This window comes from Haemorhous mexicanus, chromosome 7 (assembly GCF_027477595.1).
Source record: "Haemorhous mexicanus isolate bHaeMex1 chromosome 7, bHaeMex1.pri, whole genome shotgun sequence".
NCBI classification, from domain to species: Eukaryota; Metazoa; Chordata; class Aves; order Passeriformes; family Fringillidae; genus Haemorhous; species Haemorhous mexicanus.
This window is the reverse complement of record NC_082347.1, coordinates 24,152,707-24,171,921: the sequence shown is the minus strand read 5'-3', so window position 1 is coordinate 24,171,921 and position 19,215 is coordinate 24,152,707. Positions and strand designations below refer to the sequence as shown.

General features: G+C 40.7%; 1 protein-coding gene across 5 annotated transcripts in view; it reads left to right on the top strand.

Moving 5' to 3' along the window:
• Window positions 1–19,215, top strand: part of MARCHF8 (membrane associated ring-CH-type finger 8) — an 87,346-nt gene that overhangs the window by 49,938 nt on the left and 18,193 nt on the right. For 4 of the 5 annotated variants that reach the window (XM_059851490.1, XM_059851491.1, XM_059851489.1 and 1 more), the window contains one exon: window positions 13,227–13,277. The exons of the other annotated variant lie outside the window; for it this stretch is intronic. In XM_059851490.1, the coding sequence (XP_059707473.1) occupies window positions 13,227–13,277 (51 nt within the window). The remainder of the gene's footprint in view (window positions 1–13,226; window positions 13,278–19,215) is intronic. 5 annotated transcript variants of the gene reach the window in all.

Sequence of the window (19,215 nt, the reverse complement as noted above, 5' to 3'; positions counted from 1 at the left end):
AGTACAACAGAGACAATAATTGGGTGGGCACAGTTGGAAAGGAACTCTGCATTCTCCTTTGCTGTCTGATAGTCTCTCCCCTAGCCCATGAAAAAGCTTGTGCATCAAGGCTCTTCAGTCTAGTTTTTCTTGACGCTTCAAACTATTAATGGTTTGTGCAAATTGTCTCTCATCAGAAGACCTATATATCTCATGTGAAATGCTAAAAAGAAATGTAAGAGACATCCTGTCTTTAGAAAAACAAAGCAAAACAAACAACTAGGGGTGGAGGATGATTATCTATTTTGGTTTTATTCTTCCTCAGTTGTATTGCTGATTATATTGCTTATTACTTGCTCTGTCCTCCTTTCCCTTTCTTGCTCTTCTGCTTTTTATCTAGAAGAGTTTTCACTTCTGCCATGCCATGCCATGTAGCAGCTGCTTTTGATTTGCAGAAGCACAAGTAGAAGCCTTCTCGCATGTCTGACTCCAGGGAAGATGTTAACATGCTTTTCACTGAAGGAAAAAGAAGAGTGAACACAGATACATCTGAAATGAAAACAGAGCATCTGCAATAGCAAGAAGTGTGAATTTAACAAGAAGGAAACATGAGCTCCTGATCAGCAGTGGGAAGAGAATCTGCTCATTGTAATGCGAGCATTTTTGCAAGTTGTCTTCTTCTTTACCATTTTTAGATGTGAATCACTTTTACCTGTCACTGCTTTTCAGAGGGGATCTTTGACTCTGTCCCATTCTTTTCAGCTGAGCTTTGGGAAGGTTTAGTATCCAAGGCCATGAAGGTCAGAATACAGAAAGTGCACTTCCTAGTTCCTCAGCCATTCCTCAGTGGCTAGCCTAGCTTTTCTTCTTTGCTGTTGTCTGTGGTACAAATAAAGTCAGCTACCTTGTCATTAAAACTGAGGTGACACTTGAAAGATTTTTCTTTTGAGAGGGTTTCTTTGTCTTAGTTTGTTGTAGCCCTTGATTTGACCCCCTCTAGTGCAGATTCTTTCCATTAAATGGAAAAAAATGTAGTTTGTGAAGTTTTTTTGTTGTAATACATATGTATATATGTCTGTATATGCATTTTAATGCATTTGACATAAATACACCTTGCAGTCTTTCTACCCCATTAAAACCTCCTGGTTTTACACCAATATCCTTTCCTCTTAGTGCCTTTTGTTGATTGCTGTAGTTATCTTTTCTTGTATTGGGTTAAAAGGTTTCTGAATCATTTCCAGCCTTTTGCCATGTGTTATACTGCTGAGCAGCACACAGCCCTGCTCCTGAATTCTCTTCTTTCTTGAAAGTATCAATTTAATTTGGCACAGTATTCTGATTTTTAATTACATCCAGACAGAATGTTCCAGTCATTCTCAGCCCTCAAGTATTTGTAACTCTTGTATAGTGAGATTAACTCCATATCTTTCAGGGAATAAAACCACCTTATCTGTAAGTATTTGTTAGAAGGGTATGCTGAACTGGAAACCAAATCTAAAGCTCCAGTTCTGAGGAGTGTTAGCTGGCAGAAAAATAAAATCCTTCTGGATTTAAAAATTATTGCAATCCTATTTTCTAAAGCTTACAGGAGTTCCCCTTTGCACCCAGGATTAGATTTTATGAAGATGACTATATTTCTGTCCATTCTAGATTCTACATATGGAAGTCATCCTCCTTTGTATAGCATCCCAAATTCCATGTCTTGCATTGAATTAAAAAAATATTTCCAAGTTATTGTAGGGGTGGGGAAAGATACAGAGGAAGACAATATAGATAGCAGCAGAAAGACAGGAGATAAGGGCAGGTTCATATGGGAAGAGCAGTATCTTAAGAAGACTCAAGAGTGATAAAAGGCACAAGGAGACACAAAGTGGCAATGTGATGTGGGTTAAGATGGTGCTGGGGACAGTGGTGGTGACTGAAGATGCACTTGATGTGGTCACTGGTTCACTGGTCATTCTCCTCACTGTATCTGCTGCTGAAGGATATGAAGCAATGCTAACTTAAAGGCAGTGTTTATGTGTGGGCTTTGCTGGTTTCACCCTGTCACTTTGGGAAGCAAAGTGGTTTTTCATCTCCATAAGCCTCTAGTCTTGCACCAAAACATGCCCCTCCTGAAATGTAATCCTCTTACTTCAGTTACGCTGCTATGCTCCAGTTATGCCCGTGTGCCTGGGAGCACAGGCAGCAGGGTTTCTGAATGTGTCAAAGGTTGGAAAAACTTGAATATTCAAGCACCTAGAGGAAGCCTAACTTTTTTGGACAAGCTTGTAGATTCCTTATGCTGTGGGGCCTTACTTGCAAAAAAAAAAAAAAAAAAAAAAAAAAAATTGTGCATCTTTGAACACATACCAGTTTGCATCACCCTCAGTTTCCTTGCTTCCATATTCAGGGGAATGAGGTCATTGTGGAGCACCTTCTGCATGCTTGTGGACCACATGCTTAGAGAACTAAAAGTCATTATACAGCCAGGGAAGTGCAATGACAATTTGAGATGAAATTTACAAGTGGGGACAAATAAAAAAGTTTCTGGGGTGAAATGAGATTGGTGGAATGAAATACATCACTGACTTAAAGGAAGCAGTTACTAAGAAGTAGTCAGTGTTTTGCCAGGTGGTGAGCTCTGGGAGGCAGCTCTTAAAGCAGATCCTGAAGTCTGAGACTCCATGTGGAAATCAATGCCCTGACAAGATCCAGCTTGGAGATTTACATTCTACAACCAAGAAGAATGGAGGGGAGAGCTCCTGCTCATGTTCTCCTTGCTTTGGCATTGTTTCAGTGTACATGAAACTTGTCCTGTGCAAACCACACATGCTGTTCAGCCACGTGCCTGTAAGAGGACACAGCTGCTGGATGTGACACGGAGCAACACTGTGTACAGCAATAGTACAAATAGGGGTGAATTTCACTCAGGGCAGCATAACTTCCTTGTCCCTCAGGTTTCTCTTCTGCCAAGTCACTGCCACATTTGCCTGCTTCAGGACACTGATATCAAACTCCAGGTGTGTGTTTTGAAAGAGGCTGTAAATTGCCAACGGGCCTCATCATGTCTCTTTCGCAGGTATCATCTTGTTCTGCTCTTGTCTTGAGCTGCTCCCTAGTGCTGCTCCACACTGAACAACTGCAGTATTTCCTCTAGAGGGGGAATACTATTTTGGAGGAAAGGTGCTATATAAGAAATCACATGCACTGTGCACCAAAGTTTCAATCCTGTAGTACAGCCTGATTTTCAGGGATAATGTGGGTGTTTCCCAAATACATCAATGTACTAAGAGAGGTTCTTCCAGTTTTACATCCTCTTTTTTATGTCATTTGTTCTGTCATTTTGGGTACTAGATCATGTTAAGGAACCCTTCAAGCAAACTATCAGCTTTTCTGAGCATCTCTGTAGAAAATTAGCCATTTGTTTCTTTGAACTCTTCTTGCCTTTAATATTTACCTCTCTGTTATGCTACTTTGTTCTTATCTGCAAGATAAGACTGCCTATTTCACTACTTTGAGGTTCTAAAACTTGGAGTTTTAAGTGACTGGAAGAGGTTTGTCCCCACAACTTTTCACTGGAGATGAGATGTTTTCTTCACTTCTATGCATTAAACAAGGGAGTCCTACAGGGATTATGTCCAAAGACCCACAGACTTTTTCCACACCTGATACTTAAATATCTCTATCTCCCTGTTTGGAGGATTATTAAAATTTGAAGTGTCAGGGTAATAGGAAACTGTCATAACTGCAGGGTGAACTGTTACCTTCTGATCAGTTGTAAATGCATTTTCCTTCAAGTTGATTCCCATTGTTCATGATGCTTGTTTTGTTGCAGGAATCCCTGCTCGTCAGTCTCAGGTCTTGCCTGACCTAAAGAATCATTTAATCTCATCTATGAATTTCCTCCTGGATGCCTATGAAAACACAGTGACATTTGTGACTCCCTCAAAGCCAAGCACATATGTGTAAGGAATGGTGAAAGGGAAGCAAACAGTTAAAATGCAAAAAATAATAAACGTATCTAACCCTTAGCTTTTCCTTGCAAATTCACATCAATATCACTCATGTTTGGTTACTTTGTACTGAAACACAAAAACTGTGAATTTTAAATATAGTGGAGTCTGAATGTGGGCCACAGTGTTCTGGTTTGAGTCTTTATACATTTAAGTCTCTGTATTTCAGAGCACAGTCCAGTTGTTCGTGCAGGTTGCATCCTTATCCCATGGTACTGTCTGATCACTCTCACTGCCTGCACTTGCAAGATGCAGCTCAGCAGCATCTAATCCTTCCCCCTATGCTCCTGCCTTTTCCCACAGTGCTTGTTCTGCCAATTCATCTGTTTTGTCTTTTAGAGAATGCTTAGCATTTTTTTTTTTTTCTTGCTGGATGCCTTCTGAAGGGTCCCTTTAAAACTAAAATCTGAGAGAGAATTTTTTCCATTTTGTAACATCCACATACACAATATTGCTTGCCTGGGATTTGGCTTTTAAGAAAATGGATTTCCAAAGCAGTAGTTACTTTTCTTCCATCTCTAGGAAGATACTTCAGAAGTCATTTCAAACTGGAAGGATGGTACTTATGTTCAGGGGTAATTTTATTTTTTGTGTTTTTAAAACTAAGAGGAATCAGAAATAGGTTTTTGGGGCAGGGGGTGTGTGGTCTGAGAAGTTTCAGTTCTGGATCAGAACTTTGTTGTAAAAGGATCAGTAAGCATGTGGTTGGTGTGATGCTCCAGATCCAAAACTTGCAAACTGAGGATCCTACCCCCAGAGGAAATCTCTGCTGGATTCTAGTACCAGTGGTGAAGCCCCTCCTTCATTGTTTCAGCTTTTCACTCAATTAGAGGTGTAAAGGCTAAGAGAAAACAGCCTCCCTTAAAGGTGTGATTATATATGTTTGCAGCAAGTATACAAAAAGGTCTTTAATTATTCAGTGGTTCTTTGTGATGTTTTAAAAGTTAATTCAAAAAATAAAAAATTATATGTTTTATTAATATGTATTGTTTTCTAAACCAGCTGTAGATTTCACAGATTGCTACTGTGATTTCTGCAGATAATGAATGTGTAGAGTAGTGAGCATAGAAAAGATGGAAACTGAGTTTTTAAAATCTAGCTTTGGTGGGGATAAATTTAAAGGCAATTTGACAAAAGTCAGCTTGTATAAGTTAATACACTTTTCCTAATAACTTTGATGCAATTTCCTGTGACAAAAGAAGTCCTCACTCAAAGCTTTAGATAAATAAAGAGCAGGAGATTTAATGTGAGTACGAGACTTAGTTATAACCTTTCCTCTTGGGAAGTAAACTTCACAAAATGCTGTGTCAATGCAGGAATGCAGCACTGTCCCTAGTAGGTCAGCCAGCACACTCCACAACTGCAGTTCCCTTTCTGTTTCATAGGAATAAATGAGTGAGACAGAGGAACCCAAAGAAGTGAATTGCTTAATACTACTTGCATAATATCAGTACTTTTGAGCTGATGCATGTGTGTTTCCATAAAAAACTCTGAGACCGAGCAGGATTTCACTGGAACTGGAGCATGAAAGTTGCAGAAAGAGAATGAGTAAATGTCTTCAGTTAAGTGGAAAAGCTTCTGTTTCAATAGGCTAATGGCCCAGAGATTTTATTTTAGCAGAAAATGCAGGCGTTCCTGGGACTGTAGTGGTAAATTTAGTTCTTACGCAGCTGCTGGCATTTGGCTCATTCAGACACACAGAAGCCTCAGCCCTCCTTATTAGACAGTGTGTATGCTGAGTTTCCCAAATGGGTGAAGGGCAGTGCTCTCCTGGAAGGCTTCTTCTTTCCAGCTGGTAGGCTTTGTAAGTCTCCCATCCAATTGCCTCGGATAGTCTTCTGCTGTCTTCTAGGTTTTTGGGTTTTGAGGGTGCCCACACGGAGCATCCCCTTTCCAGCTTCAGGCACCATACTCTGTATCCACACCACCTGCTCAAGAAAAATATAATTTTTTTCTTTTCCTTTTACTGTGTGTTGGCCTGCAGGTTGATGACCCTACTGTGCTGGGTCATCCCTGCTTAATTTAGCCAACAGGGCTTCATTGGCTTCAGTGTTGCACAGTGTAAGCACTGCACAGCTGTCCCTTCCTGCACAGGGGTTCTTTAAGATGTGTTCCTGCTTCTCCCAGATGATTGTGTAGTAAATGTAGATTTCCATGTGCAAAGGTAGACATGTTTTTCTAGCTGACTCTTAGTGCAATTTTTTCATCTCTGTTTCTCATGCCTTAAGGTAAATTAGTGTTTTTAAAACTACTTACTACCACTTGTAGCTACTGAAATACTTTTCTCCCGGTCAGAGTGTTCATAGTGACTCAGTCAGTCATTGAGCCAGCAGTGTGCCCAGATGGCTGGAAGTACATTTAGAGTGTGTTAAATCCTGTGTGCTTTTGCAGCTTCTAGCACTGTGCAAATCACAGGATTTCTTGGTCAGTGAGAAATGGCCATCTCGAGTCACTGTTGTTCACACACAGCTGTGAGCAAGCAGAGTGGCCCTGACAGACAGACGTGTAAAAGCAGGAGATATCATACCTTGGCTTCTTCAGCTCTGAATTTCTGCAGGAAGCCCTGAAATTCACAGTTGCAGAAAATGTCTTGCTGAGCCAGGCTGTGGGAGGGTGTGGTTAACAGTGGCATAGGAGGCTGGGGGTGCAGGCAGGTGTTTCAAAGCCCTGCCTTACCAGGTTCTTGCTGTGCACTGTCCTGTAGGAGTGCAGTGACTTTAAGTGTTCGCAGCACCAAACAGTGCACAACACCAGTGGGTGCCCATGAATGATGCTGTGCCCAGGAGTGGTCTTCTCTTCTCCCTAGTCCCAGGCTGCCCACTCTGGACTCACACTAGCTGGCTGCATCCCATAGCATCAGGAGAGGCCCTGTGTGAGACTAACCGTGCTTTCTTGACAAAATGATATAAAATGCTCTTGGCTTACTGGTTAGGGTAGCCTGCTACCTCTCAAGAGGTTTTTGCCTTTTTTTTGCCTTTGTTTCTCGTATCAGGGTGAGTTTTGAGGAAAGAAAAGGTAGATGGCTGTCTATGTGCTTTCTCTAGTTTTGTAGGTTTTTTTCTAAGAGGGGCAGGGGAGTGGAATTTTTTTAATTAAAAATCGTAAAGGTATGTAAATGTGGGCATTCACACATGCATGTTCTTTAATTTTTTGGTGGTGTATAGTCAGTCAACATATTTGGAGTTTACTGGATAATTAGTCAGGAACTCTGAAGAGTCATTTAATAAAAAATTTTATTAGCACATTTATGCTTTAAAAGATTCTCATTCTGCAGTTCAAATGCTCTGTCTTTTAAATGAAAAGTACTTTTTCCCTTAGGTGTGAATAATATTTCATTTTCCAGAGCAGTGTTTTCTTTAAGGGTGGCTGAATATATTGCTTTTCTTAGACCCTATTTGTAGTGAGTTGTCTGAACTTACAAACAAATGTTGCTAGGAATGTAACATGAATAAAACTTTCTAGAACATCACAATTTAGAGTCTTACAAGGATCTCACTCTAACCAGTGTTTGGCTCGGTGAGTTTAATGGCATCTGTAGGCCCTAGTTGATCATTTGCCTAAATGTTTGTGATCATTTAACACTGAGTTTGAAATGCTTAAGGCAGAATATTTTGATGACTGCACTAATAAAAATGCAAAGATAAAATTTCAGGAAAAAGCTGGTCTGTACTGATTAGGTATTGCTAAATGGGTATCATATCTACAAGTGCGCTTTCAAGAGTTCTTTTGTCATGTGCTTTCAGCCATATCATGTTAAATGGTAACAAAAATACCCTGAGCCCTTTCCCAGCATCATTTGGGAAGTGATTTCTCTAATTTCTCTTGGGAACATTGTTTGCCCTTACGATCCATGCAGTCAGAAATAGATTAATAAGCAATCATGTTACAGTAAGATGTAAAGGGAGGAAAAGAAAGTCAAATCCTTGAGTAATATAGAAACTACTTGAAGTATCAAGCTTTCTTTGGGCAATAGACAGTTTTCTAGTGTTGTTCTGAACCTGGTTTTAGATTCAGGAGGCCTTTGTAAGCTGGGCTAGGAGATTAATTCACTATTTTGGTAGTATACTTTGGTGGCATGAGTTGAAGATAAAAGCAGCTTTGTGGACCATGTTAGATGAGCAGGGGCTGTGATCCAGACCCGTGTGTCAGGCCCAAGTTGCAGCTGCTGTCCTCCCCAAGGAGCAGGTGCCAAAACATGGCCTGGCACCTGCAGGGCCCTGCAGACACGGGGAACGGCCAGCTCTTCTCACAGGCTCTCCAGGATGCAGGCTTCCTCTTGCCTCCAAGTTACCAGTTGCCTGGAGGGTGTTTTAATCGGTGAATGTTTAAAATAGTCAATTGATTTGGCATATTGACATGTTTAGTGTACCATGAGAATTCCAGCAGCTGCATTAAATGCAATTACTTTGTAAAAGATAGAATGTTATTCCTTTTAATGTGTTTATAATTGCAGACTTCCTCAGTGCCTGTCTCTTTCTTTCTGCTGTTAAATACACAAAATTGTTTGAAATGGCATTTTCGCTGTAAGCTTAATGTGTACTGCTTCCATTATCAAGAAAGGTGTGTATTTTTGGATCACATCTTTGTAGTTCATAGAATTTGTTCCCCGAGGGAAGGATTCATTTTTTTGTGTTGCATCACATAAAGTCGTGCATCGATTTTAGGCAGGTTGTCTGGCAACAGCAAGATAAGAACATCAGTAAAACATGCTGGGTGCCAAACTTCGAAGTCTATTTTCTTTGTTTGAAATTGGGCCCATCACACATGCCTGTAAAAAGTGTGCAAATTGATATATTTTTAGTGAAGTGTACCAGACTGATGGTCTTGTACAGAAATAAAAATTTGTGCTTCCAGATGAGGCAGCCTTTGGTCATCAAGAAGAAAACATATGTATCATTTTCTAGCTCAGACGGTTAAAGAAGGAAGATGGCGGTCAGATGTCCATTTTGAAATAGCAGCTGGAGATGCAGGTTATCCAGGATAGGAGACACTTTGCAGAGTCTTTGGAAGTAAAGCGAAGCAATGCAAAACCCAGAAAAATGGTACGTTGAACAAAGCCATGGAGAAGAGGGCCTTTTTGAAGAGAAGGCTGTTCTCACCTTATCCACCATCTGGCTAGAGGCAAGAAAGAATACAAGCATTGCTCTTGTAATCCTAGGACCAAACTGGCAAAGCCAGGCACAGAGCAGTGCACAACAAGTATTTGTTACAAGTAGGGACCTGTGGGCCTGACAAGTTTGCATCCTGTTGGACGCATCCATGGAAGCTGCTCCTGAGGCAGGCGGGAGATGGAGCCCATGGTGCTTCTGTCCACACTGGGGTGCAGACATGGGCAAGAGATTCCTGTTTAACTTCTGCACTCTGCTGTGTTTGCCTGGTTCTTTGAATTGCTTCTCAGTTCTATTTCTTGATTGTGATCTGCTAGCCTCCTTGACCTGCCTCCCCAAACCCCCAAGGGCCGTGGCCTGTTTTTGAATTCCTCACTTCCTTGAACTTTGCTATTGAAGCCATTTGGTCTGTTTGTTGTCTTCTCCTTTTGGCATGCAGCTGAGGAATGGTGGCAGAAGGGAAAACAAGCTAGGCAACAAGGAGAAGGCAAGGTGTAGAGCCCTGAAGAAAGGCAGATATGAGCTGAAGCAACTGCTGAAGGAAAAAGGCAGCTCTGTCACTCACAGTTGGGAGCAAATTCAAGGGGAAGGTAGAAAAAGAAAGGAAAGCTGGGAGGAGGATTCTGGCAATTGCAAGCAAGCACATCCAGAGGACTGGGTAGCAATTTTTCTGCTTTTCAGTCATTTTTCTAGAGCCACACTAGCTGCTGGGGACCTCAGGACAGCAACTGCCTGTGAATTGCTCAGGAGAGGTGACAAGTTGCGCCGGTAATTTTTTCCTATTTGGGTGGGATTTGTTTGTTTGTTTTTTTAAACACCTGCCAGGTGGTTCTAGTTGAGGAGGATGCCTTCAAAAGGCAGGATTCCCATTTTTCCATGCAGAAAAACTGAATTGCTAAAGGAGAGTGACACTTTAGCTCGTGATAATTGTAGGGTCCTTGCTTGCAGATGTTGCTTTTGTCTGGATCTTTTATTCAAGTGCAAAGCCTAATGCTTTTGCATGAGGGAAGGACAGCTTGTTTGGAGCTCTGGTTACCAACCAGAATATGTCTTACTGTGCAGTGGGAACATACTAGAAATAGTCTCTGAACTTTTTTATTTGTTGAGAGTGATAGTACCATGGAAGCTTAGCCTTGCCATTCCCATGTCAGTGTTAATTTGTGCATAAAAAGATCCCAGGGCTGATGTACCATTGATGGATATAAAGTGAAAAGTGAGATTTGTTTTTTTGCCTTTAAAATAGATTTTATCTGTTTAATGTTTCTGTTACTCATTAATTGTGCCTGCTATTAAAATCTACTGTAGTGAATTTCCTGTTGATGTTACGGATGTACCTGCTTTGTGTGGCTAAGAAACAGAGATGTTATAAAGCACTTAGGTGCTTAGGAGTCCATTAGGAATATCACAGATTCCTAAATATATGTGTGCATGCATTCTGTAGCCCTTATGGGAATACTTTTCAAGACTGTAATTTTGTTTTAAAATGGTCACTTTTTCAATAACAAAACCGATTGTTTGCAGTCATCTTCTGACTGAAACCTCTGATAGGTATGTTTCCAACAGTAGATGAATAAAGATAATATGTGCATCTGTCTCTTCGAGGCTCCTGGCATCTATCAGAGAAAATCAGTTCTGGGAGCAGAGGCAGAGAGACAAGTTTCTGTGGCAGCAGCTAAAAGTGTGTTTACTCTGCATCATCTACTGTGTTGTGCAAATACAGGTCTTGTCTTCCAGCCTGTGATGCTTATTGAATTTTAGCACATCCTTTTCAAAGCAGGTGCCTGTGTAAGTTCAGTCATGCTCCCTTACAAGCATCTTCTTCAGCTGGACAGGAGTTTTGGAGGGGGGGAATTGAGTTAACATGAAGAAACCTCTGCTCTGTTTAATTTCATCCTTGTCTTTGACACCTCAAGCTGGGTTTGAGACTGTCACCTGTCTTGTTCTGGGGAGACTTCTCACCCAAGGGTGTCACTCTCTGCTGTCATTTTCCCTTGTTGCATGTAGCCTTGCTCTGTTTGCTTCCCACACATCCCTAGAAGGCCAAGCCCAGCCTGCTTCCCCCACACCTCACACACAGGCAGTGGCAAGTCTTTGTGCTTGCCAACTTGTGTTGTCTCTTTCCGTCATAGCTTGAGAACATGTTCCTGCCCCCTTTTTTCTTCCTCCTGTCTCCTGTAGCTTCAATGAACTTTTTTTTTTGCCCTGTTGCTATGGTTACAGTGCCTTTGATGAAATCAGCTAGGCTGTCCCTTATGTTTTGAGCCCGTTCTTGCATACAGGTTCTGGCAGTAGTCCTGTCCAACATTAGTCTTTGCATAAGCATTATGTCCATATTTTTGAGTGTCTTTGGGTGTTTGTTTGTGTTTCAGGAATACTGTTATCTATGTAACAAAAGCTCACAGTCATCTCAAAAATCAAACTCAGCCTTGCAGTGTACAAATCTGGCATTCTGATACTTGCTGATTTTTATTTTGGCAGTCGGTCAAAACTGGCATGTGGTGTTCCCTAACCACTTTTCCCCTTTTCTTCAGAAATACTATTTCACTTTCTTCTAGATACTCAGATTCCTAAAGGACATTTCAGTGCACTGTATTTGCTTCTTCATGTTTTTAATGAAGGAAATGCAGTTTTTATCTGTCAACTGACAGAGTGCCCGGGACTGTGTTGAGAGGCAGCTGGTGGTGTAAGGAAGGGACACCCTGCTTTTGTAAGCACATGCTAAAGTTTTATGCCTTTATGGTTCACCTTTCTCATCCAAAAGGTTTGAAGTTGCTGTGGAGGATGCACTGTAGGAAGAAGTATCTGGGAGCACAGGGATATCAAAAGTTTGGGAGTAGCATCTGAATGCTCAGCCAGTCAGGCTGACTTCATGTGGACTTTAGTCATTGAAGGGTCACTTGAATTGTAGCAAACTATAGGCAGGAGGTCTGAGACCAGTGTGCTGACCTAGGACTAACAGCAGTTGACTGACAGGGAATTTTCATGTCCCTGTTTGTTATAGATGTAGGGCTTCTGATCTCAATTTCTGTCTGTTCAGTCACTGCCCAGAAGACTAGAAGAAAGTGCTGTCAATGAAAAGTGTCTCTGTTAGGTTTAATTCTCTTCAGGAATCAATGTAATTCTCTTCAGGAATCAATGTGAAAGTTTGTTTCCTAAAATCCCAAGCAAAAGGATGCAATTCTAGAAGCCCTTATCTAGCACAGAGCCCACAGGGAAAATTTTGCCTTTTTATCAGAGGGTTTAAATCTCAAGCCTCCTGCATCCCAGCTTTACAAACTTAGAGGAATGTAGATCCATAACTGAATGTTATGACTTGCTCTGTTTGTAGTGCTTGTTTAGGAAAAACTATTTTTCATTGGATTTTATTCAGAAAAGTTTTTCAAAGCAATTTCTAGGCTCTTCCAAGTGAAGCAACTGAGTCCAGTTACCGTTACAGTGAACTGATGTTCAGAAACCAGGTATCTTAAAGGATGAAATATCTTGCTGAAACCTATGGTTAATTTTTGAAGGAGATAAGATTGTCATCCTTATGTGTCAGGGTCTACACACTGAAAAGTGAATAACAGGTGCAATCATTGCTAAGTTGACTTTTGAGAATTGCAGCTTCCACATTCCCATCTTGTATGATATTTCCAGTTTAATTCCAAGTTCTGTATGGAAAGGAAATTCCTCAGTGATTCTGCCCTGTATCCTGAAGTAACATGCATGTGGTTATTCACAATTATTTCTAGTCATCACTATGATAATTGTTGTTTTGCATTAAGCAAGAGCTTTCAGCTTTAGGGGTTGGATGTTTGCCTTTAAATGTAGATGAAGCAGGTCTTCATGATACTGAGAAGTATCCTTTCCAAAATAGATGCCATCTAAGTAAAGGACCTTACACTACCCTCAGAGAAAAGAACTGTTTTAGTATTTGTCAGTTTGTACATCTCTTGCCTATGTGATTTTCTGCAAGGTAATACCTTGTTAAACAGACAAAGCAGTTCAGTGATTATTGCAAATCAGGCTGATGTCAATAGAAGCAACATCCTTAAAAGCCCCAGCTGTAAGACTGTGTCCATGGAATTTGATTTCTAATGCCAGCTCTTAAGTATTTTCATAACTGTGACTTGTTGCTGCAGTGATCCTGTTCTTGCTCTTTCAGAATGAGAAGGCTTTGGGGCATTCCGTGAGCCGCTCTAGTAACATCTCAAAGGTATGTTGCTCGATGTAACTCAGTCCTTGATAAACTTGGGGATTCTGGGATTTCTTTCATTTCAGAATTGGGTGATACGTGTGATGATGTGACCAGTAGAAAATGCTTTTTATGCCTGTCATTGATAGTCACTCCTGAAACATTAGAACTCTGCTGTTTTGTAGACTCTCTTTACAGGTCAAACAAAATGGAAGCTACAGTAGGTTTTCTCTTTCGCACTGTCAGCCTCCTTAGCTTGATAGGAGCAAGATAGATGACAGATGTCTGAGATCTTATCTTGGAGGGAAAGTGGCTCCAAAAACATCACTTAAGTATGTTGTTTTGTAAGATAAAGCTGTGTAAGATATGTATTGCTCTGCATCCCATAACACATGTAAGATATGAGGTTAAATGTTATTCAATTGTTACTTCAACACCAAATTATTTTAAGTACCATGAGCCTATAATCAGGACATGACTATGTAAGTATTTTTAAATGTTTGATTTTACATAGCCTGGTCATGTAAGGCAAGCATGATGCTCCACCCATTCTAGTCATTCTTCAGCATAGCCAGTGGGCACATCCAAAGCATAATTGCTTTGTTATGCCATTAGGAAAAAGGTATCTTCTGTCCAAGATAATTATTGCAATACATACCCTACCTCTGCATTGCACATAAGATTTTTTTATTAGCTGTAAGCATGACAACATTTTGCTTACACAAGTACAATTGCTTAAAGCCTTCACTCAAGCAAGGCTGTGCTGGTTGAACAGTACTTTTCATGGGGTGTATAAGCTTCAATTCTTTGTTGCCACAGTTTTAAGTGGCTGCTTGTAGTTACTTTTCATGAAAGACTGAGTCATTATGGCTGCAACATAATAAGAATTGTGAGTACTTCTGAATCTAGGGAACTGTTCATGACTATCTGCAGCAGAGATATGTCTGCATGTAATATATGGTTTATATAGGCACAGACATTTTCACTTTGGAGTCAAAAGACAGGATTACTTGGTGTCCTAAACAGTGAGCAGGGCAACTGCCTGGTGCACAAGGTATTGACCAAGCCGTAGGTGTTGTTATCATGGATTGATAAGAGATCATTTTGCTTCTGGCATCAGAAAATGTGCATTCATATAAGGGGTTTTGAAATAAAATTGTGTGAGTATAAATAGTCATGTAGGTTTTTCTAAAATGAGACTATGCTTGTGCCTTTTTTCCCTGGTTCTTATCTTCCTAGGGATCTTTAATTGGATTATCAGGTTTTGTTCAGCAGAGATAGTAGTTTTACCATTAAGTATCATTGTACTTTTCCCAGAGTGTCTCAAATCAGCACAAACCTTTTGGCAGCAGCACTGTGGTACCCATATGAATTTGCACAGTTCATTCTTAGTTCATCAAGAACTGGTAGTGTGGCAGAGCTATAGGAAAGACCTTGCACTCTGGCGAAGCTCTGCCTGGGAGTGCTGGCAAGTGAGACATCAATATTTACATTCATCTTGAAGTGCTGAAACGTTCAACATGATTGCTGTGTGTTGCAAAAGCTAAAGTTCTCAAGGGGTTCAAAAGTCAGTCTTGCCAGTTTAATCAGGAGAGTTTTTGGTTGCAAAGTGAGCTTCCCAGAGGTGTTTATGTTCTTACTGCTCTTGTGTCAGCTCTGCCTGATCCATTCTGTGCACCTTCTCCACTCTGGAGATAAGTTCAAACAAGGGCAGGGGGTAAAAGCCCCATCAGTGAAGTCAGCCCCTGATTTGCCTGCCTGTCTGAACACTGCCTTGTGCATCCAGGCAGTTCAGTGCTAAACTGCAACAATTATTTTGTGGTTGACAGGTGTTTTGGCTGTTGCATGCAATTTCAAATGACAAATCACGAAACGTTGTAGTAGTGGAATGCTGCATGGAAGCTTAAGTACATGGAAAATTTTTCTTTAGTTGTGAATTTTATTAGGAAAGGGCTCATTTTTTTCTGCAGAATACCATAGCAACCTGGCCAATAAGGCAGATTGGGTACACATTTAAGTACAGAAATGCTTGGCTGCCTCTATAGCCCTTTCTGAAATCCACAGGACTTGTTGATCCGACACCATTTTAAGAGGAACTTTTTAACCAAAATTGGGTTAAATCAATTACATGCTGCATTTCCAGATGTGTTGAAGTGTCTGTGTGTGTGTACAGAAATAATGGTCATGCTTTCTGCATAACTATTTCAGCTTTTTCCCACCCAATTGTAGCTTACAGCACAGCATCATAGCAAATGTGCTACAAATTCTTGGCACTGACACTTGAATCAAAGCCTTACTAGTGCTGATATGTCATTATGAACCCGCTGTGATTATTACTTGTATCTTTCCACTGCTCTCAGTTGCACAGTGCAATTTGAGTGGAAAGGATTGAGTCAGAACTCAGCCGTCAGCCAAGAGAGGATGCTGTGTTACTCATTGTGACCAAGGAAAGCAATGCCCATGGGCTTAAAGTGATCAGGGAGGGAGGCAGACAGATGGTGCTACTGAAAATGTAATCAGCTGGTAGAGGTAGCAGGACCTCTCTGAATGTAGACCCCCAGTGTCGGGGCCAGGTGGAGCTGTCCCTCAGGAGAAAGGGGCAGAAGGGCACTTCTCCAAGAGGCAGATGCTACAAGAGGCAGAAGAGATGCTAGTACATGTGGCCAAGACAAGCAAAAGCAATCACCTGAATACTTGGCTCGGGATGGAGGCCAGAAAGAGCAGAAAAAGGAGCAGGGAATAAGATGTAGGAGGATCTTCATATGGTGTCATTAGGCAGTGTGCAGTATGTTGCACACTGGGGGATGTGGTGTTCTGCCAGACCCTTCTTTGCTTTTTTGGTATATATATTTCAAACACTCCTTTTAAATCTGCTACATATGAAACATTTAAATTTCTGAAATCTTTTATATTTGTTTTTAAATTATAAAAAAACATTGAAGGCAGATTTAATTGATTTAGTCATGGGACTAGAACACAGCCCATTTTCCCCAACTTGCCCTGTTCAGACACATAAACAGCACTGATGATGATTGAAACAACCCCACTTGGCACAAGGGAATACAGCCCAGATCCACATCTCAGCTGTTTACCCTAAGCCAGCATTTTTTCCAAGCAGCCACTGATTGCTGTGAAGTGCCTTCATCATTCAAGCCCCACAGAGAAATAATTAAGCTTTATAGAAGTTTTGTCCTCTAAATATAAAAGAAATTGACCCTAACACACAGCTAGTCACTGGGAGCTGCTAAAAGTGAGATTTTCACAGTAGTGGTAATTCATGCCCTCAGTTCATAGATAAAGGAATTGTGCTTACAAGCAGATGAAATGAGGTCACTTACAAAGCTGGTCTCTAAATAGTTATTCTCAAATTAGTGGTATTGTTTACCTTTAAAGTATCTGATATATCCTGAAACTGATGATGTGATGTCTGGAAATACCTTCAGGTCATCTCTGTGCTGTTCTTGTCATCTGATTGCTTTGGAAGGTTGGTTCTAATGTAAAGGGGAAGCACTTCGTAGTCTTATTTTCATAGCCCTCCAAGGGATAAAGTTTGAAAATGCTAACACTGGGATCACAGCAAAGGAATCAAAAGTGAACTCCTTAAAAAATGTAAATGCTTTGTCTTTTCTGAAGGCCTGTATAGTTTTATCTTTTGAACAGAAGCATGCTGTAAAGTATTAGATTATTCTTAGGCTGAATAGCAGCCAATGCAGACACAAAGTAGTAGCCTAAGCTTGCTATGAAATTTAAAATCCATTTAGCTGTTCATCAGCTTGGAACAGATTTAGAAAAGCATATGAATACACACGTCCACTGTTGCCTGAAGCTTTAATGGATTCAGTGAGCATTTGTCTGTAGAAAAGTAGTCCAGGTTTTTCAGTTGCAGAACTTAGCTATCCTGTAGTCTATCAGATGACCAAGGCTTACTGAAAAAAATGTTTCTCAGAGGTGTCCTATTCAGGTACATGAGCCTGGGGGTAGGGAAATACACATTGCTTTAAAAAAACTCTTCTACTGAGTTACTGGGGAAGGAAAATACATGAAAATTTGTATAATTTGAAGATGAAAGTATATTCTTTTCCTGGGTACGAGAGCAAGTAATCTCATGCTGGAGCACAGTGCAGTCATGTTTGTAAGGAATGTGATAGTCTCCCTGTGCTGTGATAAATTCCCTCTCCTGGGGCTGGGTTCTTACATATAGGTATGAGGGCACCCCATTAAGGAGGAACCTGCAGGGGTTTCCTTTCCTCTTTTGTTCCCTCAGTCCAGTCAAGCTATTTTCAGGAAGATTTTTAAAGACAAAAAGCCATAAGTAATTTTTTCTTCTTCTCCCTGCAGAACCTGTGTAGTTGTTACGAGGTTTAGTCAACATTAATCCTGTGCTATAGGCAGGTTGTATTATTCTTGGGGAGATTTTGGAGGGATAGATAGCCTCCTTTCTCTGGTATCTTTAGCTCTGGAATCTCTAGAGAAAAGTTCCTTACACAATCCTCCTTTAGATTTCTTTAGAAATAATAAGGGAAAGCTGACTTTAGTTTTGCTTCTAGTTGCTAGATGTAGTTTTAATTATAGTCATATACATTATATAAAGTATGGAAGAAAGTTCTTCCAGCAGCTGACTGCTGGTTCCTATCAAATTGTTGCCAAAATTACATGGTGGAGTTGATCATCCTGGAATTTTCAGATGCCTCTTTCCCATATCTCCTCTGCAGTTTTTTAACCACTCTCCATTTCTATAATTTATCTTAACCCTCTCTAAAGACACTTGATTTTAATATGCTCTGGAAGTCAATATGGCATGAATCTGGTAGGGAGAACTTACTGGAGAAGATCAGAAGTTGCTGATGGTAGATCCTGCCATGTTGGTATAAAAGCTTTCAAAACCAGCCTGTCAGCAGGGCTGTCTGCCCATCACATCCCCCAGTCTGTCCATAGGTGGCCAGTTCTGCCTATCTCAGGTGTCAGGTTTGTCCAGTTTGGTCTCCTTGCACTGCTGCCTTGGCGTGCTGCTGAAGGCCTCCTTTGGCATCTGCTCCACAGATGGGCTTCAGAGACTGTGGAAGTGCAGTGCACTCTAGCAAGAGCCATCAGCCAGCACGTACATGGAACACAGTACTTGCTGAAAGCACTCAAGAGCACATAAAATAAAGGCAAGCCCGTAATCAAAATGCCAGGTTGAAATTTGGGTTGTGGAGTGTTTCACTCCTTGCTCTATTGCTAAATTTGTATTTGCCTGAAGCTCCTTGTTCTGTAGTTTCTCCCAATGAAAGACTTAAAATTGAGCTTCTTTTCACTCTTTGTCTGCACAAAAGAGAATTGTGTTCTATTATTAAATGTGGATAGTTCTTTGTATGTTAGTTCCAGATCCTTAGCTGAAACTTCTAGATGTTTTTGTAGCACAAGTAGTAGGGTCACAGTATTATTCCTAATCATGTGGCACCTAGAAATGACATATGGGGGAAAACCTTTGTTTGCTTCCTTTAGACTTCCAATCAGTTGAAAAATTCTACAGGATTCATTTCTAATTTTTTACCTTCAATGAATAATTTAATAAAGTTTTTAGGATGTGACAGGCCCTGTTATTTAAAATGAGATTTAATTGCTATTACTGAAGTGCAGCCTAGAGTGGGACAACAGCAACTATACCCAGAAGTGTCATCTCAGATAAGCAGGTTATCTTGAAATATGCCTGAGCCATTGGCGTGTTCACTATGGCTCACTTCAAAGATGCCTTTATTTTCTTAGGCAGGGTTGGTTTTTTGGGTTATGGTGTGCAGCATGTAATCAAGAGTATGTAATAAGAAAAGGCTGAGTTCTCTTACCAATAGATAACACTGTTCATGTGGAGGCAGAATGAGAACATATATGTGTATATATGCATGGACACCTGCATATATGCATATTAAAAAATGTATATGCTCCTGAGGGCAACCCTTCAGAGAACTGTAGGAATCCCAGG